This window comes from Canis lupus, chromosome 5 (assembly GCF_003254725.2).
Source record: "Canis lupus dingo isolate Sandy chromosome 5, ASM325472v2, whole genome shotgun sequence".
NCBI lineage: Eukaryota > Metazoa > Chordata > Mammalia > Carnivora > Canidae > Canis > Canis lupus.
The window spans coordinates 63713314-63739838 of NC_064247.1; the positions used below are offsets into that span (position 1 = coordinate 63713314).

A 26525-nucleotide genomic window follows, 5' to 3' on the forward strand; every position below is an offset into this window, starting at 1 on the left:
TCCTGGCCACCCATCCACAAATAAAATCCACAGTGCCCCGGGAGCACAGAATTCCCATGGACACAGCAGGTAGCAAGACTGGAAGTGAACACTAAGTAAGCATGTTACCTCCACTACTGGGGAGGTAACATGAGGGTGCTGACAGCTTTTCTTAGAACCAGAACTCACTTCCAATACAGAAAGGAGGCAATGGTGTTCCAGGAAGTACAATGAATGAGGGCCGCTACCACATTCGCTCGTGCAGGAGCTCCACATCCACACACTCCATCCCCCTGCTTCTGAGGGAAGCATATCTCAGTCTAGTTCCTGCTAGAATGGCTTCGTGAGGCTGAATTCTGAACCTCAACCCTCCTCGGAGATACCAAAAGGAGAGTGGCCCATGTGAGGGGCACCCAAACCCCATGACCTGGAACACTGATCCTTCTGTCCCTCTCCCCGTACCAGGCTTGTAAAGAGTCTCTATGTCAGCAATGTGGATTTCAATAATAAATATTCATTACCATTTTCTCTGGTCCCATATGCTTTTGTAAAGGAAGGTGTGTATTGGTGTCTTTCTTTCCCTATGGGAAGAAGAGAGGGGATGATTCTCTTCCCTATACAGCATCAGGCTGAAATCACCTGAACCCTCAGTGTTCTGTGACTTAAGCATGAGCCATCGCAGAGGACAGGGTTAGGGGTCATGCTGGCAGAGGAGTTCACAACTGTAATATAGTGGAAGGAGAACCCATAAGCTTCCAGGTGATTCCTGCCTCCATTTCCTCCCAGAACTGACCTGGAACTCCCCCTGGGGGGCTTACCAATTCAAGATGAGGAGACACCTGTCTGTTCCTTCTTCCTCCCCTTCAGCAACAAACCCCATTCCCAGTGTGGCCACCAGCCTACAAGAAGGCTCCCCCACCCCACCCAATCTACCTGTGTGAAGTCCCACCTTCATAGAACAGGGCTGACCTGTGCTGTGAAAATGGCAGTGAATGATACCTACAGTGACTTCACCCTGTCCTCACTATCTCACATGTTCCCAGGTCACGGCATGCAAGGGAGCTAGCCAGGTGTTTATATCAGCTGCTAGCAGTCATTATCCTCCTTTCGAAGAGGAGGCTCAGAGGAATACCTGACATTGGCTGGTTTCCGTGTCTCTGTCTCCTGGTAGACATCTGAGAAGCCCTTAGCTGAGGCCACCGCCCTATTCCTGTAACACATGGCAGATCTTTGCACCTGTTGTCTTCCCAGCACCTGCCCCCCCCCCACACACACACACACTGTGGTTGCCATGGACAATCGATAGTCCCTGGGCAGTGGGACATCAGGGGCTGAGACAACCAGGCAGTTTGGCCAGCGATCCCCATCACACACCACTCTGTGACTGCAGCGGCCGCCACAGCTACACTATGGCTGGTCCCACCTGCTTTCTGCTCTTCTTGTCTGCCACCCAGGTAAGAACACTGAGGGCTTGCTTGGGGACCATCGCTGGGCGGGTGAGGCTGTCACTCACCAGGACGGTTAACAAAGAACCTAGAACAGCAAAGCCCCTTCCACAAAGGGAGTGGGGACCAGTCTAACCAGGGCCCAAGCAGCACATGAGGGTAAACTTATATGAAATTGACCAAATTTGTCTTTGATTCTCAGACTCTCCCTTGTCTGGCCGCACGCAGGTCTGGCCCCAGTCCTATTAGCCGAGCCAGTATCTGAATCAGCCTCTGAGAACCCTTGGGGAGGAATGTCACCCACAGATGCTGTTTCAAAGACCAAACTGCTTGGGGCACCTGCTGTCTCAGTCAGTTAAGCATCCAATTCTTGATCTCAGCTCAGGTCTTGATCTGAGGGTTGGGAGTTCAAGTGCCGCATTGGGCCCCATATTGGGTGTGGAGCACACTTGAAAAAAAAAAAGAGGGGATCCCTGGATGGCTCAGTGGTTTGGCACCTGCCTTTCGCCCAGGGTGTGATCCTGGAGTCCTGGGATCGGGAGTCCCGTGTCGGGCTCTCTGCATGAAGCCTGCTTCTCCCTCTGCCTGTGTCTCTGCCCCTCTCTCTCTGTGTCTCTCATGAATAAATAAATAAAATCTTTAAAATAGAAAAAAAAGATCAAACTGCTCAAAATTTACTAAAGACAATTTTTAAAATACTTTTTTAATTTAAGAGGCTGTTATTCTCATAACCTAGAAAAAAATCCTATAACATTCTGATATATGTGCTTTAATATCTTAATTTGCAAGCTCTCCTACTTAACAGCAATAACTTATTGGGTTTTTCCTGATAATATGCAGTTGTTATGGTTTTAAAAATTAAGAAAACACAGAAAATAAGAACCACCCAGTATAATAATTCCATTATTCAGAGGGAACATCTGTTGATCACACACAACTATGCACACACACTTGGACACCTGCACATTTTTCTCTTACAAACACTCCTGAGCCCTTATCTTCCTTTCTCACCTGTTTCTTTCCCTGCACAAACTATCTTGAGCACCTTTCTTGCAGTTTTCCCTGTTACATCATAACCAGGATTGGGCTGTGGTTGAACCAACCCCCTGTCTTTTTTTTTTCCCCCTGTCGTTGTACATGAAAGGTGTCTCCAAAAATAGGTTTTATACCAGATTTTGGCCTAGTTTTGGTATATTAAAACATGCACTACATTCAGTGCTTAAGAAAGTTCTCTGATCTCCTGGGTTTAGGGAGAAGATGTTCACTCCATCTCACCCCTCCCATGATATCACAGAGCACCCCCTCTCAGCCTTCCCCTCAGGGGAAGGTGTTGGGAAACCCTGAAGGCCATGGTGGAGGTGGAGGCCTTTGTTCTTCTGGGCAGCATAGGAGAACAAGACACTGAGTGCCGACACACAGGCCGGACCCCAAGCATTGTCCCAAAGCCTGTCCCCTGTGCTCTTAACCTACTTCTCATTGATTTTGCAGCTTTTTTCCCAGAGGATGCCTTTCAGTGAGGGGGCTCCCAAGACACCTCAAAAGCTGGGGTTGGGGGTGAAAGATCTGCATGGCAACGAGACCCTCCAGCAGGTCAGTGTGGTGTTTATAAGAGCTGGCTTCCCTGAAGTTAGGTCTGTGCTATGGTCCCTCACTTCCTGTCCTTCTAGGGTGCTCACACTGGATACCAGATGGAGGTGCTAACCTTCCCTCATGCCCGCTTCGGTCTCAAGAGGCAAAAGAGAGACTGGGTTGTCCCTCCCCTCTCCATCCCAGAGAATGAAAGAGGGCCATTCCCAAAGATGGTGGCTCAGGTATTGCAAAGGGAGGACTCTGGTTTCATCCTAGAGTTCCCTACGGAGAGGGACTTACACTTGACTGGGGTCCTTCTTGGGTTGTTCTGCTTCTGTATTGCCTTCAGGTCAAATCTAACAAGAACAAGGAAATCCAGGTTTTCTACAGCATCACTGGCACAGGCGCTGATGAACCTCCTTATGGCGTGTTTATCATGGACAGAGAAACAGGATGGCTGAAGGTGACGAAGCCCCTGGACAGAGAAAAAAAATCCCACTATGTTGTGAGTGTCTTATATGTGGCTTCGGGGGAGTGGGGGGTTCTCATCAGGTCAGCCATCTGATTTTCTAAATATTTCAGACAACCATCTAACTTTTGGAGTTACTCGTGAAGCATTTTTTGGACACCTGTTATATTCCAGGTGTCACACTTGACAGTTAAGAGGGAAAGGTAGGCAGAGGTGGGTACGGATCTGGGATTTACCACTTAAGAATTAGCTGTGCACTTGTGGACAAGTTCCAAGACTTTTTGGGGTGAGGGTTCCATGAGATGCAAGCTTCTGCGCTCAGAGAAGACAGCAAGCAGCACTGCAGGGAGATGTAGGCTGTTGTTATGGTTTCTGCCACTACTGTTAGCTACAAAGATACATCACGAAGACTCCCGCTCTAGACAGGACCTGTGCGGCAAAGACCAAGGTGCAGCAGGGAGACAGAAAGTAGACTCTAGATTGGAACATTCTAGATAATCTCTAAATGTTAAGAGTGTAGGACCCAGAGTCACACAACCTCTGGTAGAGCCCAGCTCTGACACTTCTTTACTCTATGTCCATGGGTATGGTCGTGACACCCTCAGCCTCCCTTTGCTGTTGGATTAATGTATGTGAAGCATTTTGAATGATATCGAGCTCTGGCTAAGTTCTTGATGTATGTTAGCTGAGCATCCTTTAAATACAATTCTCTGGGGTGTTTTGTCCAGAAGACTCTCCACCACACCCCTCTGAGGGAAATGGAGGCCCAAATAAAGCCTCAGTTTGTTCTCCTCCCGAGGACACTGCCTTCCTTCAGAGCTGGCCCACCTCTCCTACCCAGTAAGGGAGAAGAGGCTCAGACTGCAGAAACCAAGCCGTCAGTCCTCAAGGTCCCACCCAGCTGCATGGGAGGCAATGTGCCCAGCGGAGGCACTTTCTATGGAGAAGGGAGTGAGTAGGATGACAGCTAGCACTCTGCCTTGAGCATCACATCAGAGGAACCTGAGGTGACACAGACACAATCTTTAGTGACATGACCAAGGTTGAGGTCAGTGCTGCTTTCTCAGACTCCTAGGCACTGAAGTGTGAGATTAAGGTAGGAAGTGGGCTCTCACTGTAATGAGCTTTCTGTGGGACAGCTACCCACTGGCTAGGGTGGCCCCCCACAGGCCCCTGCTGTACTTTTATTGCTTTTCAGCTTTTCCTTCATGCTGTGTCTTCAACTGGGAATGCTGTGGAGGATACGTTGGAGATTGTGATCACAGTGACAGACCAGAATGACAACAGACCCGAATTCACCCAGGCGGTCTTTGAGGGGTCTGTGATGGAAAGAGCCCATCCAGGTGAATTAGAACAATACAGGGTTTTAGTGAGACATGCCAGTAAATTCAGGGAAAATATAAAGAATTTGGGAAACTGAAGTATAAACACTAGAGGAGATGAACATCCTGGGTTCCAGTGAACAGAAGAGTTCCACTTGAAGATGAGAAGGGATAGACTGTTTTGGATTGGGGAGGGCTACAGGTGGAAAGGACCCCACAAAGAAGGTCCGACAAGGTCCTTCTGGGCCCAAGAAGTCCAGGGATCATGGGTCTACCACTGTCCAGGTAATACCCACTGGTTGCTTCACTTCTGTCTCTATATCCTGTCTGCATTTGCTGGTTTCTGCATCTCTATAACTGGTGCCCAGACAGACCCTCCTCCATCTTGTGGCCATTCTCATTTCATAGCTTCCTCTACACCTCCTTTCGGCTTTAGCTTCCATTTCTCCCTGATGGATTTCCTACAAATTTCCCAATTCATGCTCTTGCAAACAAGAACCTGACTGGTTATTCTTGATTCAGGGGACACTCTGCTTTCAATTGGCTCTTACTTACACATCGAACGGTTATTGGACTTCCAGGCATGACATTAAACCTGTGGAATCCCATGATAGTATCATAGGCAACACTGATAGGCCCACATGTCCATGGCTTCTAACCTGACATTTTGGGAATGGATGTTGAGGTCCTCATTCTCTGGAACTTAAGATAAATGAAACAAAAAATCACAGGGTATTTCATATGAAAGGACATTGTGATGGATTCTTTCTTCTCCTTCCTGGCCTGCCGCTAGTAGCCACTAATGCTTTATTCCTCATTCTTTTCTATCTTCATGCTGCCTTTGGCCCTACAACAAACCAGGGCTCACCAGCCAGTGCCAGTTGTACTCTGATCACCCACATGAGGTACACATGTTTCAGGTTATCTCGGTAGACCAAACTCCAGAGGCTGCACTGCCCCCACCCACCTTTGCCCAGCACTTCTCTCCATCTGGCTTGTGTGCTTGGCTCCAGTCCTGTCTGGTCTCTGTCGACAGGACTCCCCTGACAATGGCAGGGGACCAAGAAGGACAGAGAGGCCTAAGAACCATCAAATAGCTAGACAGATGAGATATAAAACAGCCACTTCACCCTCCCCTTGAGCCCCTGCAGATCTCAGCATCCATGTTCATGAGGGACAAGGATCCCACAATGACAGCCATGTCAAAAGATGCCCAAAAGAGAAGAGAGAGAGAAAAAGAGAGAGAGAGAGGCAAACCAAGAAACAGATTCTTCACTATAGAGAATACACTGCTGGTCACCAGAAGGGAGGTTGTGTGCGGGGGCGGGGAAGGCGTGGATGGAGGAAACAGGTGATGGGGATGAAGGAGGGCAGATGTCCTGATAAGCGCCAGGTGATGTGTGGAAGCATTGCATTATTATATTGTACACTTGAAACTAATATTACACTGTATGTTAGCCAACTGGAATTTAAATAAAAACTTTTTTAAAAAATTGGAAAAGATGCCCTGGGGCGCCTGGCTGGCTCAGGAGCTTGTGACTCTCAATCTCAGGGTCGTGGGGTGGAGCCCCACACTGAGTGTAGTGCTTACTTAAATAATAAATAAATTTTTAAAAACAAAAATAATAAATACAACTTTTATAAAGATGCCCTGAAGATTTCTGGAAAAAGTAAACAAATCATCTAGAAATTATTATAATTTGCTGAATTATTTGAACTAGAACTTATATCATTTGATAAGTATAGTGATAGACTAAAAAAGGAACATATTTAATTTTAGATTTTGATATTAATTTGTATTGCCCTGCCAGTTGTTAGCTCTGAGATTAACAGCTCTTGTCCCCTTTGTCCTTGTAGGAACATCCGTGCTACAAATCACCGCAACAGATGTGGATGACCATGAGAACACCTACAATGCAGCCATTGTTTACACCATCCTCAGCCAAGATCCCTTGGTACCTCACTCCAACATGTTCGCCATCAACCGGCAAACAGGAGTCATCTCTGTGCTGGATCCTGGGCTGGACCAACAGGTCAGGGAGTAGCAGGAGCCAGCAGGTGGGGCAGTTACATGTAAATTAGTCTCAGCCGGTTAAGGCACAGGCACCAGCCAATCAATGCAGGTTCCTAACCAATCAGAACAGACACCTGACCAATCAGAAGAGGCATCTATCTGCTACAGACAGGGTCTTGCTGGTGCAGGCAGGCTGTTGGAGCCCTGGGCGTAGTAAACCCTAAGGTATCACTGGGGTTAATTACAAATGTGATCCTCAAGACCCCTCATATAATGAGCAAAATGAAATGACTCTGTTTCCCACAAATTTAGACCACATTCTCTGGTGGAAACAGAAGAGTACTAACATCACACCCTCCATAACTGTTCCACACATAAATGAAGGGGTCCCAGGACCCCCTGACCTAGTGCTGGGACTGGGAGTATATATTGATCAGATCCCAATCCAGGAAACTCTCCTCCTGGGTCTGATTGGGAGGGGATAGTCTGATTTATCCAAAGTTTGTTTCTTTGAATGGTGACCTAAGTCTCCCCTTGAGTGCCTGACAGGACACTTGCCCCTGAAAGCCAGTCATTTACTGGAGGGGTTTGCTGCCTCTGGCGTTCCACATTTACTCTCTGAGTGCCACTGGGTGGATGAGCCAAACCTACATCTATAATCCTCAGTGCTGACTGCTACACGCCTGTCTGCAGAGTGCTCCTGCATACACCCTGACAGTCCAAGCTGCTGACCTCCAAGGTGAAGGCTTAAGTTGTAGAGCAAAGGCCGTGATCACAGTCACCCAGAGCAACCCTAACCCTCCCGTCTTCAGCCCCACTTCGGTAAGTCCAGGAAAACCTGGTGGATGTCTCATGACCTTTGTACAGTGATCTGTGTGTCACTGTGTTGGGCAGTAATGTCATGATTCAGATCTCAGTCTGACTGCATTTTAGAACCTTCTGGACATCTTTGGGTCACACTGACCATCTCTCCCTGTCCCGGGGCACGGGCACCCCTCTCTGGGCCTGTGGTGACTGGAATAGGCAGATGAGTGTGGAAGGTGGAGTCCATGACACAAACAAGATGTGGTTGTCCTGAGGGCAGGGAAGGGGCTCCATCTCTGGTCCCATCCCTCAGCTACACCCCCCCAGCTCCATCCGTTCTGCTTCCTCACCGGTCCTTCAACATGCCAGTCCCATCCCTGTTTCAGCATCTCTCTCCTTCTTGGAGAAGACTATACTCAAGCCCATTGCCTGTAACCCCTGGCACAGCACACCGTATTTCTTTCTCACTTCTTACCACCATCTGAAAATGTTGGATTTGTTTAGGTGTTTAGGACTGTCCCTACCCCTTGTCACTTTGTGTCCCGTCAGCGCACGTGGTGAGACTCTGTCAATATTTCCTCCATAAAGAAAGGTCCCAAGTGCCTTTATGTATTCTCAGTTGAGGCAATGATTGGAATGGGCTCAAAGTCTCCGAGTTCCAACCACAAATCCCCATCACAATAGCCTGGGAGGACTCTCAAGATGGGCCGTGGCACTCTTCCTGTGATGAGTCTATCTCCGATGCCTCAGTGGGGCCCCAATGGGCAGTCCCACTTGCGCCTCCTCAGCACCTCAGGGCAAGGCAAGAACCTCCCAGCTCTCAGTGCTCAGCAGCTAGACCAGTAACTTCTCGCTGGGACACAGGTATCTGTAGCTGTCCAGGGCTGCCAACCGACCAAGAACAACTGTCAATTCCAAGTTACTGAGCTGTTTGTGTGCCTCACAGCTTCCCTGCATGATCTCAGGCTCATGAAACAGGCATGCTATCATCTACATGAACAGAAAAATCAACAAGAATGGTTTAGCACCATGACTGGTTTACTGCTCCCTGTAACACCATCCAGACACAGAAGGCCCGAGCTACTGGGCAGACCAGTGGCAACACTGCGACACAGCTTCCTTCTTTTTGCTTCATCTTCTTTAGTGTGTGTGTTCTGTCCTCATGGTGGCTGAGCTGCTTTCTCTCAGGGGAAATAGGCCAGAGCCCTGGCATGAAGTCCAGGGATGTGCTCAAGGCAGTGGCCCTTGGAACCAAGTTCCAAGCATCCCCTTTTCAGTCCTGGGACTATGACCTTAGCCTTTCTGTGCCCTTCTCCAAAATCGATGGTGACAGTAACACCTGCCTCCAGAGCTGCCAAGCAGATTAATATCACCTGAGAGGATACAGATCGGACAGCCTAGTGAAATGGAGAAGTCATCTGACCTCCCTGTGTTTATCTTCTATGAAGGGAGAGCAGTAATTCTGTCCTCTGAGGGTGTGTGAGGACCACAGTAAGTAATGTACAGTGCTCACAGGAATTCATAGGCGGGAATTTGAACCCAGACCAGTCTGATCTCAGCACACTGTCTCCACTCTGGGAGATAGACACTAAAAATAATTGAGAAAATTATTTGAACTCAGAAGGTGGCTATTGCTGGACCTACTACAATTAGGAAGCCCGTCCTTCTCTATCACTTGTTCCCAAGAAGAAATGCCAGGATAGAGGCTCCTGGGTGAGACATCCACCTTCAGCTCAGGTCATGATCCTGGGGTCCTGGGATCGAGCCCCACATCAGACTCTCTGCTCCATGGGGAACCTACTTCTCCTTCTCCTTCTGCCACTCCCTCAGCTTGTCTGTCTGTCTGTCTGTCTCTCTCTAATAAATAAATCTTTAAAAGAAAGAAAGAAAGGCCAGGATACAAAGAGACAGAGGACGGCAGAGGTCCACATACCTGTAATCCCTAAACTGAAATGGAGAGGCAGTTGTAGGTGTTCTCATATCATCCAAATAGTCCTCCTGAGTGATAAAGCCAGCATCGCTCCCAAAGTGACTAGAGCTGGAGTCAGGGTCTAGCCTGGCAGGTGCTCCAGCATAGCAATTCTGACAGTCACACGGGACAGACTTAAGACACAGACACTTGCTCCCTATGGAGACTGACTCAGAAGGGACAGGAGGGGCAAGGGACAGGCTCGAAGAGCCACTCCAGGTCTGACTTCTTGCTCAGTTCCTGGGCCTGCAAGGCTGATGGCCACAGTTATCTTCTGACAGGGGCTGCAACCTGAGAATAGAGCCGGGGGCAGATGCACTTGGTCAACAGGGACACATTCTCCTCAGCTGATACACACCTGGGACTGAAGCTGCGGGAGCTTGGGAGACATGGTGTCAGCTTTCCAGCCCCTTGCCTACAGGGTGAAAACACTGAGCTGTTGGAAGCCCCACTGCCTCCATGTACATCCAGGGCCTTTGCAGGTGCTCAGCTTAGGTTCACATATACCCACTTTAAGAAAAAGACTGCCCGCCGTGGCCCATCTTGCTTAAGAATAGTGGAGTCTGTGAGGCTGGCACAGGCTGTTTGTTTCCCAAGTCCCCACACAGGACATCAGGAATGAGTGCCTGTGTCCTTCTCTTGCAGTACACGGGCCACGTGTTTGAGAACAAGGTGGATGCAGGGATAGTGAGGCTGTACGTGAAAGATGCTGATGCTGCTGGCTCCCCAGCATGGAAGGCAGTGTTCTCCATCCTCAATGACAGAGGTGGCCTCTTTACTATCACCACGGACCCTGAGACCAATGACGGCCTTTTGAAAACAGCCAAGGTGGGTATGAGCTCTGAGGACATGGCCGCTGTGATCTATTAGTCCTGGGACAGGACAGAAGCAGACACCACACTCTTAACACCAAGATGGCAGCTTCCCAGTGAGGACTTTCTGCTGCGATGCTGGTCCTCTCTAGTCCTTATGTCAAAATGGTCCCATCATCACCCTAGAGCTCAGAAGTTCTGCCTGTTTTCTCCCAGAAAAACACTAATCTGGGATGTTTCCATAGGGCTAAACTGGGACAGGTGTCTTCATTTGGATTCCCCTCAAAGTGGGAGGGGCCCTGAGGGGGGGAGGGGGACAGGAAGGAGGGAGAGAAAAGGGGTCTTAAGAACAGAGGGGCTCAGGCTCTCGAGTCTTTCTGAGCAATGCCTTGGAATCGTCTTGCCTGAGACATTTGTCTGCCCTCCCTATGCTTGAAGCTGTTGCTTTACCCCTAGAGGCAGGAAGCCAGGTCCCCAAAGCCATAGTCTTCAGAGTGGGCAGAGGGCCTGGAGCCATCTGCTCCCCATTCCCCAGAAAACCGAAGATGAGCTATCAAAAAGAGAGAGGAAAACAAGAAGAGAGGGGTGGGGGGTGCCTGGGTGGCTCTGCCAGTGAAGCACCTGCCTTCAGCTCAGGTCATGATCCCACGGTCCTGGGATCAAGTCCTATGTTGGGATCCCAGCTCAGCAGGGAGTCTGCTTCTCCCTGCTTCTGCCCCTTCCCCTGCTTGTGCGCATGCGCTCTCTCTCTCTGTCTCTCTCTGTTGCTGTGTGTGTGTCTCTCTCAAATAAATAAAGAAAATCTTTAAAAAAAAGAAGAAGATGACAACAGGGAGGGAAGGAGTTGTGGGGGAAGAGGACAGTCCCAGGAACCTCTGCTGGGCTGGGAGGATTTTTTTCTCAAGAGGCTGGGGACGGAGCAGGCACTCATTGCTCTTTGTCCAAATGTGGTCTTTTGGTCTCAAAATATGGAGACACTTGGAATAGGCATGGAGAAAGCCAAAGGGAGCATCTAGACAAGTGTGCAGACAGAAGGGTATGCCCCAGAACATTTACCTACCAACCTGCATCAAATCTGAGAATGCGCTAGGGGGCGAACTGACTCCTGGGAATAACCACATGCCTTGCTGGGACTGAGGCCTAAGTCAGAGGGATCCAATTTCAGCTGACTTCTGGGCCAGCCACCTGGGGACCCTGTTCAGGGCACACCACTGCCTCACAGGTCCGAGGATAAGAAAACAGAGCTAACACACAGTCTCAGTAAGTACCACAGGCTGTCTATACACTAACACTCAGTTTTTCACACCAACTCCATCAGGGAAGCGCTGTAATTATGGACATTTGATGGTGAGTAAACCGAGGGCCAGAGAAGCAGTCACCAGCTTGTGCTGCAGAGCCAAGATCTTAACCACAGTCCACCTCTTCACTGCTATGCAAAGTGTGAAGTATCTGAGAGCCAGCTCAGCAGAGAGCACAGGGTACTCTCTACCAGGCCACTTCCGCCCTGCCATACCAAGCTATGACCTTCCCTCAGGACCAGCAGAGGGTCACAAGCCAGGGCCTATGCTCTATTGTAGACCAGCAAAAGGGAGGCCTGCTGTGCTAAGTCCCCAAAAGCTATGTGCCTGACTCCCTTGACTCCCCTTTGCTGTGTTCTTCAGGGCTTGGATTTTGAGACCACGCAGCAATACACCCTTTATGTTACAGTGGTGAATGAGGTGCCCTTGGCATCTCTTTCCACATCCACAGCCACAGTCACTGTGGACGTGGTTGACGTGAATGAGGCTCCTGTCTTTGTACCCCCGACAAAGATGGTGGAAATGCCCAAGGATGTTGGTGTGGGCCAGGAAATCACATCGTACAGGGCCCAGGACCCAGACAGCTTTCAGTCTCAGAAAATCAGGTAGGACCAGAGGTGTGATTTGGCCTGCTGCCCCCAGACCTGCCCAAGACCCCCAGGGCAGAAATCCAGCCATGTGCCTGGAGTGCCAGCCAGAGGAAATACTTAAATTTGTCAGCACCCAGTTACTCATTATGCCCTGGGAGGGTGGTTGGGGGACACATGGCCCGAGCCTGATGAGAATGAGGGTGTATCCCTTTCAGGTACCAGATATGGCACGACCCAAGCCATCGGTTGGACATCAACTCAGAAACAGGTGTCATTTCCACTCGAGCCAGTCTGCAAATGGAGGACATGAAGACCCAAACATTTTCAGCTGTTGTCATAGCTACAGACAATGGTAGGGGCTTGGATGTTTCATCTGTGGGCCACATCCCTCCATTGATGTGATGCTCTGATGCAAGTTATGCTCCATGTTGTGGCTTAGCTGTGTGTACATTATCTCAACACATCTTTACCAGAAACTAAAGAGGAGGGGCTGTATTATCTTACCTGTTTCATTCATGAAAATGTAGACTTGAGGAGACTAAATGATTGGACCAGCATCTCAGGGGGTGAGGAACAGCTTGAGTGAGGCTGAATCACACAGGGGTCCAGCCTGGCTGCTCTGTTCCAGCAAAGGTGACCAGGGGCACAGTACCATCTGCACTGAGAAGAGTAGCAGGCTCTGCCTCCAGACCCTCTAAGGGACAGGGTGCATCCCTACAGTGCCATCTCACATGCTCATACCTGGTACCCATCTGTAGGGTCTGATCTTCTCTGTCTCATTCCTTCCTTAGGCCAGCCTCCTGCCACGGGCACCGGGACACTGCTCCTCACTTTCTCTCACATAGACTGCCCAGGAGTAGACTCACACTGCCTTGACATCTGCCAGAGGGGACCAGAGTCTCAGGATGTAAGTATGGGTCACCAGGATCTTTCACCAAACACTTTGCCCTTTACAGAAATGACCTCCCAGGTGGGTGTCCAGCCTTGTCACAGCAAACAGCAAGTTACTGTATATAGCAATTCAGATTGTGCACTGACTTGATAAGTTACACCTCACAGTGTTTTTTTAAAAAAAAAGTTTTTTTTTAATTTTTTAAAAATTTATTTATTTATTTATTTATGATAGTCACAGAGAGAGAGAGAGAGAGAGAGGCAGAGACACAGGCAGAGGGAGAAGCAGGCTCCACGCACTGGGAGCCCGACGTGGGACTCGATCCCTGGTCTCCAGGATCGCGCCCTGGGGCAAAGGCAGGCGCTAAACCGCTGCGCCACCCAGGGATCCCCAAAAACAGTTTTTTTAAAACACAGAATTTTTTTATCACTTTCAAGTGTTTTCATATTTTATTATAACTTTGAATCCAAAGATGGGCCATTTGAATATTTATTATGACAATTTTCTGGTAGATATGAGTCTTAAAGTAGAAGCACCTTATTCTAATTTGCCTATAGATGCCAAAAGAGACCTTGTCATCTTCTCATTAGAGAAGTTTCCAGAGTATGCAATGTCCCAATGATAATCCTGACTCTCAGAGAGGGCTGAGTGCCAGAAGGCCAGGCATGGGCTGAAGGTCTCAAGTCTCTTGTGAAAAGGGCAGGGATCCTAAGCACTGCAGTTTTGTCTGGGTGGATACAGGATGGGGAAGTAGGCCCCAGAGAGGCCCTGCTCTCCCACTCCCTCCCAGCCACGAAGTTCTCTCCTGGGGCAGAGTGTCAGGTCTCTAGAAAAGGAGTAACAGGGTAACAACTAACCGTATTCAGAACTGCTCATCCCAGAGATAGTCACTGGTATAAGTCTTCTGTGTATCATACTAGAAAATATCCTACTACAGAGCCTCTCTGGGCCTCTTCTATAAAATGGGGATAATACTACCTACATCATGAGATTGTTGTGAGGATGAAGAGAGTGACTCTTTTTAATGTAGTTGAAGCTACATTCACAGCATCAAGCTATAGATGCCTCCACCTTGCTACATCCTGTTTAATGCCTCGCCACTACTCCCACTCAAGGAGTGTTCATTTTACACACAATTGGGCTTCATTCTTTTAATGGACTGCAGAACGTGCTGGTCTGTAACAGTGGCCATTTATTTAATTGTCGCCAGTGGAGACAGTCTGGTTATTTCTCGGCTCGTCTATTGTACCCATGGGTGTTTGCAAAAACAGGTGGGACCATCTGTTTCGGATTATCTCCTATAAACATAATACCAGCCAAACATCATATGTGTTTAAATCTCAAAGTTATTTCTTAATTACCTCCAAAGTAGGTGTAACCAGCACACTCCCAACCTTTGCTAGGAGGGTCTCCTTCCCCACCTTGGAAGGGGCTGCTTCTTAAACTATACATGCCCCATGCTCACTATCCAGCAATTAGAAAATGCATGCACTTTGATGGGAAGAAAAAAGTTCTCATATCCAGAGCAACACAACCAGTCAACTAACACGATGGTGTAGACCTTTCCAGATTTTAAATATGAGTGTCCTTAAAAAAAAGAATAAAAAAAAAGAATGTCCTTATTTTAATTTATGCTACCTAAAATGTTTTATATGTATATAATTGTAATACTCAGCTGCCCTAACCTGTAGTGTGTAGAGCCTCCTTAGGGGTGGAGGGCTAGAGGGGAATAAGACCACGGGCAGGTAGTGCAACAAGAGCGACAGCTCAGGAAGCTTCGCTTCATCTCAACCTCGGGAGTCATTACTGCTGCGACTTTACAGAAGAGGAAACTGAGGCACCATCATGTGGTCTCTCGGGGCAGTTAGTATCGGAAAATCTATCTGCCCCCTCTGAGTGGCTTCCATCAAAATTCTTAGTGTCCCAGGGAAGGGGGAAAAACAAAAAAACAAAAACAAAAACAAAAAAGAAAAAAAAAAACAACCCAACAGAAAAACCCCAGTAGTTCCGGGGGAGAGTCCAGCTGGCGCGCGCGCCCCACCTCCCGCTCCGCCCCCAGCCCTGCGCCCCGCCCCGAGCCCCAGCTCCCGCAGGTGCGCTCAACTCCCCTTCCGGCCCTGGGAGGAGCCTCTGCAGCCCCCGCAGGTCTGTGCACCCCTGTCGCCCCACCCGAGCCCTGCAGCGCAGCCCCTGGGACACCCCGGTGGACACCGAGGTGGAGCTGCCCTCCCCGCCTGAAGGACGCGCCCCCCTACCTGGTCTGGTCCGACACGTGGCTCTTAGGCCCTGGGAGAGGCCAGGGTCAGGACGAGGGCGGGCTCGGGGAGGTGCCTGCGCCCCGGGACCACCTCCCACTCTGGCAGGATGAGCTCCGGGGCCGCCCCGAGACTGCGGGCGCTCCAGCGACACCTGGGCTCCTCGCAGGTAGGGGGCCGGCATGCACACTGCGCCCCTGGCTCCTCGGCAGCGGCCAGGGGGCTAAGGTCCCAGGTGACCCGTGAGCCAGGGGACAGAGAGCTGGACTCCGGGAGGATGAGGAGCCTGGGTCTGGACCGGCCGGAGGGGGAGGCCTCCAGGCAGAGATGCTCTGCAGGGCTGGGTGCAGGGGAAGGCGCTCTGGTAGAGGTTAGTGTGGCGGGGTGGGGGACTGGCCAGCGTTGTCTCAACTGTTTTCAGTGTGTTCACCCGACAGCCTCACGTGGCTGACTCAGCAATTCCTAGCCCCCACCTCATCCCCACCCCCACCCTCCAGGGTCCCGCAGCACTGTGAACTCTATACTCCAGGGCTGTTTACTCTAGGGCTGCTGTCTCCAAGCCAATGTGGACATAAGGCTGGGCCCCACGCACTCATTCCTGTCCCTCTCTTGCGGCTCAGGGCGGAGGCATGGAGCAGATCAGCAGCCCACTGACCACACATGTGCTGGACACTGCCTCAGGGCTTCCAGCTCAGGGCCTCTGCCTCCGTCTGTCCAGGCTCGAGGACCATGGCCAGCAGTGGACAGAGCTGAAGAAAAGGTAAGCTTGAAGTCTGGGGTGGGACAGGAGTCCCGAGCACCTCTCCCCAGTCAGGAGACAAGGAGAAGACCCAGCCAGCCAGTGAGTGTGGACCCTGAGGGCAGACGGCAGTGCTGACCACTGTTAGATGGTCCCCTCAGCCTTGGGGCCGTGGACAGCTTCACACCCCCAGTACCTCTCACTGAGAGCAGGGTTGGCTAAGGCCTAAGGCCTAATCTAAAGACCTCATTGTCACTGTGATTAACAGGTAGTTTACTTCTGTTCTTATTCTCACTACAGCCTGTGGGCAGGTGCCATAATTACCCCTTTTACAGATGGGGAGACTGAGGCAGCAAGAAGCAAATAAAAGCTGGGATCCCACGCCTCACCTGGCAGTGCTGGGCCCCTGAGCAGGCCCTGGGCCCTGGCCGCAGGCTCAGGCTCTGCTGAGGCAAGCCAAGTGCCCGGGCCACCGCCCCCCACCCCTGCTGGTGCTTGCGCTGCCTGTGAGCCTCTTGAAGGAGGCAGGCTCCCTCTAGTGGTGGGAATGGGCCGCTGGGCCACAAAGGTTCAGGGCCTGAGGACATGGAACTCATCCGCCCCGCCCCCCCATCCTTCACAAAAGCTGGGCCTCTGGGTCACATGGGAGTGGCCCGCTCTGGAGGGTCGTAGAGACCGTTCCTAACCCCCATACACTGTGTGGGTCCATGCTGCTCCTTCCAGTCACAGGACAGAACCTTGAAAGTACAGCTGGTGAGAGAGCTCTCCAGAGGTGACCGGGGACTGATCAGTGAGCCAAGGGACAGGCCCTCAGAGCCCTCCATGCAGACACTCGATGCAGTGGAAACAGGCCACCGTGCAGATGGTGGTTTGGGTACAGTTACTGATCCAGAAAGCCACACACAATAGATTAAGTGAAAAGTACAAATTATCAAATAGTATGAACAGAATAATCCATTTTAGAGTATTTCCCTAACTTTATAAATAAGCAGTTATGTATAGAGAAAATCTGGGAAAAATATGCCAATGTAAAAGGATTGTTGCTCATAAAATAGGGGGGGATTTTTTTTTTTTTTTTTTTTTAGTTTTCTACTCCTGTATATTGGGAGTTCTGTCTAAAAAGTCAGTGCAGTGGTATCCCTGAGACGCTTCAGGAGCCCAGGCCCTAGATGGTCCTGCTAGGGGGCTTTCCCAGTGACTCAGGCTGTGGGGGGGTCTGAGGCCACTGGCCATGCAGATCCTGTGGGGCCAGGCAGAGGCAACTTCTCACTCCCCATCCCTCAACGCTCCCCAGCTACACCGACTCAGATGGCCGCTGCCCAGGGCTCCTGCCTCCAGGCCCGATGAAGGCAGGCACCTACAAGCTGTCCTTTGACACCGAGGGCTACTGGAAGAAGAAAGGGCAGGAGAGCTTCTACCCATATGTGGAGGTGAGGGCCAGGGGTGGGCCAGAGGGGTGGAGGCCCATGATTCACCCAGGTTCCTACAGTGGTCAGGCTAGTCCTACCCCTCCCACCTCTCCCAGGGCAGTGGCAGACGATGAGTTCACCTGCTTTGAGCTCCCAGAGGAAAGGTGTCCAGGGACTTTACCACAACACAACCATCCCTGGGTGAGATGGGGGGCGGGGCCAAAAGTGACTCAGCCCCTGTGGACAGAGGCAGTCACCTGGCCCCATCCAGGGTGGATCCTTTGGGTTCCTTAAGCCGAGGGCTCTCTGGGCAGGGTTCAGCCCCATCCACAGCCCTGGCCAGGTTTCCAGCTCCACCCAGCTCCAGCTGGCCCTTGGGGCTCCTGCCCTGCTTATTAATTCCTACCCCCTGCCCACAGTCTGGGCTGCTTGTGTACTACATACAGGCAGGCCCCTCACTCTCTTCTGGTGCCTTCTCTGCTTCTCAGGTTGTTTTTACCATCGCCAACGAGACACACAGGTTCCACGTGCCTCTGCTGCTGAGCCCATGGTCCTACACCACGTATCGAGGGAGCTAGTGGCTAGCCATCGCCTCTGGCTAACTGCTGGCCTGTGAGCATCAGTTCCATCCCCATGGCTCACTGAGGCACCCACGCAGAGGGCACCAGGTCACAGTCCCTGTGGGAGACTCTGGTTCCCCCATCTCCAGTAGCAGCTGAATCTCAGGCATCAATAAAGTCAGTGCTGGCATCTGTAAAGCCGCTTCGATGCCTGGCCTCTGCTAGTGCTGCCCTGGCCCCGAGGTGGGAAGGAGGGCAGGGGTTTGCAGAGACTGGACAGGCAGCAGGGAAGGAAGTGGTCAGGGCACCATGGGCCCAGGAGGTGCCTCTCCTCCACAGAGCCAGGCAATGGGACACAAAGCAAACATAGAAAACCTTCATTTGCAGATGATACAAATCTAAAAAACAAACAGCTCCTGTCCTTGGTGAAAGGGAAGTCATCCAGGGAGCAGTCCCAGTCGAGCTCTACGTTGGTGTGCCCACAAGTCCCGCAGGGCCCTGGCCCAGGGTCTGCCCAATCACAGCCGTCTCCAGAGGCTTGAAGCCCACGTTGTCCAGAGGGATCCCAAAGGCCAGGAGCTTCGCCTCATAGGTGCGCAGCAGGTCATTGTGGGCCTATAGGATCAGAGCGACATCAGGGCAGGGCGCAGGGCCAGGCCAAGGCTGACTCCAGCCCAGGCCCACTCAGCTCTGGAGGACATGGGAGGGTGGTGCTGGGAAACCATAAAGCTAACCTTTACCAGTGCCTCATGTGAGGCCACACCTGGTCATAAGCACTTTTACATACATGAACTCAGGTAATTCACAATGGTAGATGCTGCCGATGTTGTTATTTCACAAATGGGGAAACTGAGGCAGAAGATACAGACTCAGAGCAGAATTGTGGTCTGAGGATGCTCCTGGTTCCTTGTCCGGCATTTCTCATTCAAACTGGTCACCTTGACTTCCTAGGCATGACCTTCCACATATATGTGCTCACTGAGCCTCCCTGCTTTGTTTGATGCTATCTCCTGCCCCAGGTGGAGAGTGCAGATGGCTCTCCCTCCCCACTCCCAGGAAGGCTAAGGTCTGGGCAGCAGTGCTGGTGGAGCCAACATGAGGCAAGGTTCCTGTTTCCCACTCTGGAAGACGGATACTTTTTAAAGGGTGAATTGCATCAGATGGTTCTAAGTGTTTGAAGAGCTGATGTACATGAAATGCCTGGAGCCTGCCCTGACTCAGATCAAAAGCTCTAAGGGCTTATTATCCACACCATCAACAAAAAAAAAAGGGTGCTGGAGCTTGGAGCTGAGATTTAAAGGGTGAACTATGGCCAAGCCCCAGAGACAACTAGAGGGCTGTGTCCTGGCTCTCACCCCTCTCTAGGGGACGGACCTCCTGACAACCAGGTACGAGTGATGGACGTTTCCCCAGAACTGCACACAGCAGTAGAGGGCCCTAATTCTGTGTGTCAATATCAGGGGATACCAGAATATCTAAGGGAAGGGTCCAGATGGGCAGGCTGAGGAGAGGCCCAGGGAGGGCTGGTCACCATGAAGCCCAGCGCCAATGATAGGCACTGCCTCCCTCCTGGGGTTCCACAACCCAGGATGCAGAGTACAACCAGGAAGGTACATCCACCCTGCAGATTTATAGGCTTATCTGAGTCACACTCATGGGGGTGCTGCTCAAGGTAAAGGGATCTGTAGGCAGCACTGTGTCCACATTCCCCACAGGCAAAGCCCAGACAGAGCTGTGGGCTCTGGCATAGAGGTGAGACCACTGGGAGGCCTCTTGGGTTCATGGCCCAGGCCTTCTTGGGTTCTTGGGCGATGGGATCAAGGCACTCACTGCCCCTCCCCAACTACTGGAGGCTTCCATGCTGATGTGTGTTTTTGGTGTGGGACAGGGTGTGCAGCTTTCATCAGACTTACAAAGGAGTGAAAAAAAGGTGAGAGTCGTAACTGTTCCCTGTGTGGAAGAAACAAAGGAAGCCCATCCAATCACCCCAGAGGCCAGGTCAGCAAGAGCAAAGGTCAGAAAGGGAGAGAGAGACAGAGTCTGCTGGACAAATTGCCCTCATTTACCAGATACCCGCTGGGCATGCCCTGTAAGGGACACAAGGATGGTGGCCAGAGTTGTGGTGATGCGGCCCAGGCCACACACAGATTGACCTGAGAAGGCACAGCCAGCCTCAGGCTGTGTATACCTGGAAGGTGTAAATGATGGGGGGGGGGGGGGGGCTAAGAGAGGGGCAGGGGGGGCGGGGTTCCTCGTACCTTGCAGACCCGGGCCAGCTCATACTGCAAGTCCTTGATAGTAGTGTTCTTCGATTCTAGAACGTCCTGAGGAGAGAAAGGTGGATGTATCTTTGAGCTTGTCTTTGGGCAGAGGCAGATGGGGGTGGGGGGCCTGGAGCTCCACAAGGGAACCCCAGACATCCAGGGAATGGCAGCCTGGCTCCATCAATGTGTACGTCCACACAGGAAGCAGCCAGCCAACACAGAAAGGTCTTCAAAGGGGAAACAGAAAATAGGACCTGCCTCTCTGTAAGGAAGCTGTCTAGATGATGAGAAGTAAGGACAAGAGGTTTGAGAAGCCAGGGCAACCGAGGCCCCTTGAACCCCCACCTGCCTCCTGGGAGGAAAACTGACCAGGAAAGGCCCTGGCCCACGGAGACAGCTGCAGTGACCACTGTGCATAGGACTGCTTTTATCCCCTTTGGCAACATACGGTTAGCTCACCCAGCTCCAAGACCAGCTGCCCTTCCCAACAACCAAGGCAGGAAAGCTCTCCTCCCCTTTCCAATGGGGAAAGGGCAACTTTTCCTGCCTGACAGCGTTCATAGGGTCTCACACACAAGTAGGGACAAGCACCCTGGTCCCTGGTGCTGCCAGCCCAGACCAGGCCCCTCCTATGCGGCTGCACCACCTCAGGCCCCAAGAGTCTGTCCCAGTGGCTCGGGCCCCACAGGCCCTGCTGCCCACTGAGCCAGGACTCACTGCTGCCCAGAAGCAATGCCTGGTCTCACCCAGAAACAAGCATATGTCACCTTGGACTCCATCAGTAGCAAGTCCTTCATCCCACATCAGTGCCAGCTCACCTCCTGCCTTCCCAGGGGGCTGTCTCTGATCTACTCCGCCCCACCCAGAACCCTCCATGGTTCCTCACTAGCCTCAAATTCAGGCACAGGAGACATGCTTCAGAACCACTCCCATCCCTCTGGCTCTGCTTCCCTCCCTTCAGCCTTGCATTCCCCCCAACACCAGAGCAAGGGGCTCCCAAGTGTACAACACATCAGGTAGCAGCTCAAGCCTCAGGTCAAGACCACGTGGGCAGTAGGCTAGTCCACAGTACTTTATGTGTGTGTGTGTGTGTGTGTGTGTGTGTGTGTGTATGATTTATTTATTGAGAGAGAAAGAGAGAGAGAATGTGTATGAGAGTGGGGAAGGAGAGACAGACTCTCAAGCCGACTCCACACTGCGTGTGGAGGGAGCCTGTCTTGGGGATCGATCTCACAACCCATGAGATCATAACCTGAGTGAAACCAAGAGTCAGCCAGACGCTTAATCAACTGAGCCCCCTAGGTGCCCCTAGAGTGCTTTAAGAAAAGATTAAGTGACCTAACACAGTTAATCCTCTGGGCCCAAGTGCCATGTGAACAGATGATGGGCTAAACTGTTCAGCTAAACTGTATGTTGACAAATCACCTTAAATATGCTGCCTGTAGGGACGCCTGGATGGCTCAACAGTTGAGCACCTGCCTTCAGCCCAGGGGTCCCAGGATCGAGTCCCACATCGGGCTCCCTGCATGAAGCCTGTTTCTCTCTCTGCCTGTGTCTCTGCCTCTTGCTCTCTGTGTCTCTCATTAATAAATAAATAAAATCTTTAAAAAAAAAAATGCTGCCTGTGAATTTCTCGGGTTAAAACACACCTGCACAGTGAAACCTCCTTAGGCCCCTGACTCAGAAGATCTGTTTCTCCACACAGGAGGAGCAGAGACACAAGCACCCTCCACTCTGGAAGGAGGGACCTCTGGGACAAGCTGGCCTCCCCTCACTGGGCGTCTCTATGGAAACGTGCAGACCTGCATCCTAACTTCCTGGCCCTCAAGGGAACTGTACCTGGGGCTGCCCCAGGTCTGATGGCTGCAGGTCATCCAGGGGGCCAGGATCCCAGCACAACCACCTTCCCTGGCAGCAACAAAGACTGCTTGTCCAGCATCACCCATTCTTTCTGTGACATGCCCTCACTAGGCCCAGGAACAGAGACACCAGGCCCAGTTCTGGGCAGGAGATGACCTGCCAGGTGCTGTCAGGTTTTTTCTCTGCTGGGCCATAGGTGGTGGTGATCACTGTCCTGATTCCTCAGTTGACTCAGGTAACCCCTGGGCACCCAGGCCTCATCTGTCTTGTTCAGTGCTCTCCCCTCTGCCCAACACAGCCCCAGCAGAGAGGAACATCTGCACAAATACCTGTGAACTCATGACTGGACAGATGCTCTAGCCTTGGCTCAGATGTTAACTCCCTCTGGGAAGCCTGCCCCAGCCCCCGACACAAAGGCATGCCCATAGCCCTGCTCACAGCCCACATCAACCAGGACATCTTAGTATGCCAGGTGGACTGTGGCAGTGGCCTTGGCTGACAGCTCACAGGCTCAGCTGTCCCCAGGGCCTGGTTTGTCACCAGATGCCTGAGGACCAGAGGACCAACATTTTCAGAGCAGCTTGAGAGACCCAGGGCCTGACAGGCTAAGCTAAACCCGTCTTGAGGACTGGATGGGCAGTGGCTCAGGGCCAGATGGTACAAAGAGGTTAAGAAGAAAGACCTCAGAAAGACATGAGCAAAACCAGTAAAGAGAGCATGGGGAGCCTAATAGCACACGCAGGCCTGTGCGCACACATCTGCAACACCCATCTATGCTTGGGCCACAGGAAACCATGATGGTCCCTCCCCAACATTAACTGAGGGTCTCCACTGGAATGACAGAGGCTGACACACACGTATGACACAGTGACCCCCAACCTGAGCCCAGGATACCTGCTGGGTGGGGCAAGAACGTGAGGCTGCAGCCCAGCCCCTCCCCAGGAGCCCACCCGGGACCTACCTCCAGTTTGCGGGACACGAGGGTCAGCGCTGTGGGGTCCAGGTTGGAAGCCGCCAGCACCTCATTGAACTGCACCTCTTTCTTCTCCACAGCAGCACTCAGCGCCTGTAGCTTACGCTCCAGAACCAGGTTTTTGAAGCCCACCTTCTGCTGTACCTCCAGGATGGCTGCAGTGAATTTCCGATATAGCTCATCCCGCTCCTGCTGCACCTGCAAGGGTCAGGTGGTGATAAAGAGGCCACCTCCCCTGGGGGCGTGGCACTGGGGAGAAGCCTCTTCCTACCTCGGCCCCCCAGCTCCACCCCCGCCTGGGCCAGAACATACCAATTCTGCAGAATGAATTCCATTCACCAGTACCCACCCATGGGTGGGTCTCTGTGTTGTCTACACTGCCTGCACACCCACGCTCTATGACAGATTAAAGACGTGCAGCCATCCACGCTGTGGAAGGCAGGAGAAAACACTAATCAGATCCACTTCCACTAAGCTGTTTCAGGAAGCAGCCAGGTACCCTGGTGAGAGGTAGTCAGGCCCCACAGAGGGGTTGGGTTTGGGCAGTAGGCTCAGGAAAGACCCTGTCCCTGATCACCCCTACGTGAGATCAAAGCATCAACTCCATCAAGCAATGTTGAGGGGATGCACTCCTTGTGCCAGCCTCAGAGCCCAGAACTCCACACGTCAACATGCCCCACAAATAGCAGATCTACAGAACATCTCTGGAGCCAACTGCCTGCCGATAAATAAAGGTGTTCTTTTAAAAAGAGCTTTTAGTTCTTTTACTTTTCACTGTGCACATAAAAGAGCAAGACTTTGTGGAAGTATAAAAAGTAAAACACCCCTTAACCAACCTCCCAGAGGCCACGTATGAACATAGGCTGTAACCCCTTCCAGAATGTTCTCTAAAGGTATAAAAACATATCTTACAGCTAGAAAGAGAAGAGAATTCTGCTCAAACCCACAGCATCTTATGCTTCTCCTTACTGTACAGTTTTCCCTAGATTTGCTTCAATCTAGTCCCTGTCACTTTGGTCTTTAAAAGTTGTTGACAGGGCAGCCCGGGTGGCTCAGCAGTTTAGCTCCACCTTCAGCCCAGGTTGTGATCCTGGAGACCCAGAATCGAGTCCCACATTGGGCTCCTAGCATGGAGCCTACTTCTCCCTCTGCCTGTGTCTCTGCCTCTCTCTCTCTCTCTCTCTCTCTTGCTGTGTCTCTCATGAATAAAATAAATAAAATCTTTTTAAAAAATAATAAAAAATTAAATAAAAAATAAAAGCTGTTGACAGGGGCACCTGGGTGGCTCAGTTGTTGAGTGTCTCTCTTTGGCTCAGGTAATGATCCCAGGGTCCTGGGATTGAATAAAACATCAGGCTCCCCATAGGGAGCCTGCTTCTCCCCTCTCTCTGCCTGTGTCTCTGCCTCTTTCTCTGTGTCTCTCATGAACAAATAAATAAAATCTTTAAAAAAAATTTTTTTTTAATTTTAAAAATTATCCAATTACTTAATTAAAATAAGATGAACATAAAAAAAATAAAAAGAACAGCTCCTCTGAGCAAACTTTATCCAAATTCTGAACAACAAACCTTCTGGCCCAGCAATCCTACTGCTAGAGATTGACTTTCTTAAAAGAGATGCTCACAGTTACACAAAGATAAACTCCATAGGCACCTTGGTGACTCAGTCGGGGAAGCCTCTGCCTTGGGCTCAGGTCAGAATCCCAAGGTCCTGGGATCAAGCCCCACATTGGGTTCCCTGCTCAGTAGAGAGTCTGCTTCTCCCTCTGCCCTTCCCCCACCCCACTCGTTTTTTTTTTTTTTTTTTTTTTCTCTCTCTCAAATAAATAAATAGAATCTTTTGTTAAAAAACAAAAAACTTAAAAGGATGATTGTGGCTGCCATGTTTGCAACAGCAATGGACTGAAACAGATATCTGTCCAGGGGAACTGGCTGCATGAACAGTGGGGCCCTCAGGCAAAGAGCCTAACCTGGCTGTTCTATGTGCACAATCTGGAGAGAGAGCACAACTAAGTGGAGATTAAAAAAGAAAAGAAAAGAAAAAGCGCATGAAGCCACAGCTATACAAGGATACACAGGAAGTCTGTGAGAAACAAAAGGAGCTGCTACCACTTGTGAGGAGAACAGCGCTGAGCAGCAGGAAGGCCCTCTCATGTTCACTTACAGATGTCAGGATTCCATGACTTCCTTCCTTACCAAGCACGCCTAACACTTTAGTACTTAGAGACACGTCTATAGATGAAAAAGATCCCAAAAATAAAAAAAAATAAAAAATAAAAAAAATAAAAAATAAATAAAAAAAAAAGAAAAAGATCCCAGATGCAAGGGGACAGGTACCCTTCATGTGTCTCAGAGATGAGCCTGCAGGAGAACTGGGAATGACTAGCTCCCACCAGGGCATCTGCGGGGCCTTCTACAGAACGTGCCACAGGTTTGTGCCTCATCACCTCATAGAGCCTTGCAGAATAAGGAGTGGGCAACAGGACTCCTAGCTTCAAACCTTGAAAACCCAGCAACAGTACTAAAACCCCTGGGAACCAGGTGCAGGAAGAGTTCCTCACTGGTCAGGCATCCAGCCAGCCCGCTGCAGGACCGCCCAGCACCTGCTCACCTTGAGGAACCGCTGCTCCAGCACCTCATGTTCCCACTGTAGGGCCTTCAGCTCTTTCTCAGCGACCTTCAAACGGGCTTTTGTACACTGGAGAGAAAATGAGGGGTAGGACACAAAAAGTATTCGGATCAGGCATCCACATACCACAGGCTCCTAGGGGGCGGCAAGCCCAAAAATAATCATCGGAAAGAGCTGGCTCAGGATCACCTGGTGACTCTTGATCTTAGGGTTAGGAGTTCAAGGCCCACACTGGCTGTAGACTGCTTCAATAGAAAGAAAAAAGAAGAAAAGAAAAGAAAAGGAAAAAGGAAAAAGGAAAAAGGAAAGAAAAGAAAGAAAAAAAGAAAAAAAGAAAAGAAGAAAAGAAGAAAAGAAAAGAGAAAAGAAAAGAAAAAGAAGAAAAAGAAAAAGAAAAAGAAAAAGAAAAAGAAAAAGAAAAAGAAAAAGAAAAGAAAAAGAAAAGAAAAAGAAAAAGAAGGCAGCCTGGGTGGCTCAGCAGTTTAGCGCCATGTTTGGCCCAGGGTGTGATCCTGGGGTCTGGGATCGAGTCCCACATTGGGCTCCCTACATGGAGCCTGCTTCTCCCTCTGCCTGTGTCTCTGCCTCTGTGTGTGTGTGTGTGTCTCTCATGAATAAATAAATACAATCTTAAAAAAAAAAAAAAGAAAAGAAAATAGAAAGCAAGCAAGCAA

General features: G+C 50.7%; 2 protein-coding genes and 1 long non-coding RNA gene across 27 annotated transcripts in view; 1 reads left to right on the forward strand and 2 right to left on the reverse strand.

Annotated features, from left to right (window-relative positions):
- Nucleotides 1–512: 512 nt before the first annotated feature.
- LOC112646862 (uncharacterized) lies at nucleotides 513–6852 on the reverse strand. Of its 2 annotated transcripts, XR_007410503.1 has the most exons (5): nucleotides 6698–6852; nucleotides 3699–3802; nucleotides 3294–3468; nucleotides 1112–1189; nucleotides 513–560 (listed from the first exon to the last, which is right to left on the reverse strand). It is a non-coding gene; the product is annotated as an uncharacterized LOC112646862 (long non-coding RNA). The 2 variants fall into 2 exon arrangements; XR_007410504.1 differs by lacking the exons at nucleotides 513–560; nucleotides 1112–1189 and adding an exon at nucleotides 1925–2061 and having other exon boundaries at nucleotides 6698–6851.
- On the forward strand, nucleotides 1272–18324 carry LOC112646860 (cadherin-1-like). The gene is made up of 14 exons (XM_025427194.2): nucleotides 1272–1433; nucleotides 2913–3014; nucleotides 3092–3235; nucleotides 3343–3498; nucleotides 4661–4805; nucleotides 6642–6817; nucleotides 7492–7620; nucleotides 10217–10399; nucleotides 12045–12286; nucleotides 12487–12623; nucleotides 13063–13178; nucleotides 16039–16178; nucleotides 17452–17587; nucleotides 18055–18324. The coding sequence occupies exons 1-14, from the start codon at nucleotides 1389–1391 to the stop codon at nucleotides 18142–18144; spliced, it is 1941 nt and encodes a 646-aa protein (XP_025282979.1). The 5' UTR covers nucleotides 1272–1388; the 3' UTR covers nucleotides 18145–18324.
- A 164-nt stretch (nucleotides 18325–18488) lies between these two features.
- The window catches only part of GAS8 (growth arrest specific 8), a 59205-nt gene continuing 51168 nt past the window's right edge, over nucleotides 18489–26525 (reverse strand). For 23 of the 24 annotated variants that reach the window (XM_049109597.1, XM_049109596.1, XM_049109595.1 and 20 more), the window contains 4 exons: nucleotides 25834–25920; nucleotides 23212–23421; nucleotides 20385–20450; nucleotides 18489–18741 (listed from right to left, as the gene is read on the reverse strand). In XM_049109597.1, coding sequence (XP_048965554.1) covers nucleotides 18592–18741; nucleotides 20385–20450; nucleotides 23212–23421; nucleotides 25834–25920 — 513 coding nt within the window. In that variant the 3' untranslated portion in view covers nucleotides 18489–18591. The remainder of the gene's footprint in view (nucleotides 18742–20384; nucleotides 20451–23211; nucleotides 23422–25833; nucleotides 25921–26525) is intronic. The other variant, XM_049109601.1, reaches the window with a different exon arrangement.

Bases quoted from the DNA above. Each gene is read 5' to 3' on its own strand.
- LOC112646860 (XM_025427194.2), top strand. From the start codon at position 1,389: ATGGCTGGTCCCACCTGCTTTCTGCTCTTCTTGTCTGCCACCCAG. The intron at 12,287-12,486 runs GTAGGACCAGAG...TATCCCTTTCAG, and splicing joins TTTCAGTCTCAGAAAATCAG to GTACCAGATATGGCACGACC. The intron at 12,624-13,062 runs GTAGGGGCTTGG...TTCCTTCCTTAG, and splicing joins TGTCATAGCTACAGACAATG to GCCAGCCTCCTGCCACGGGC.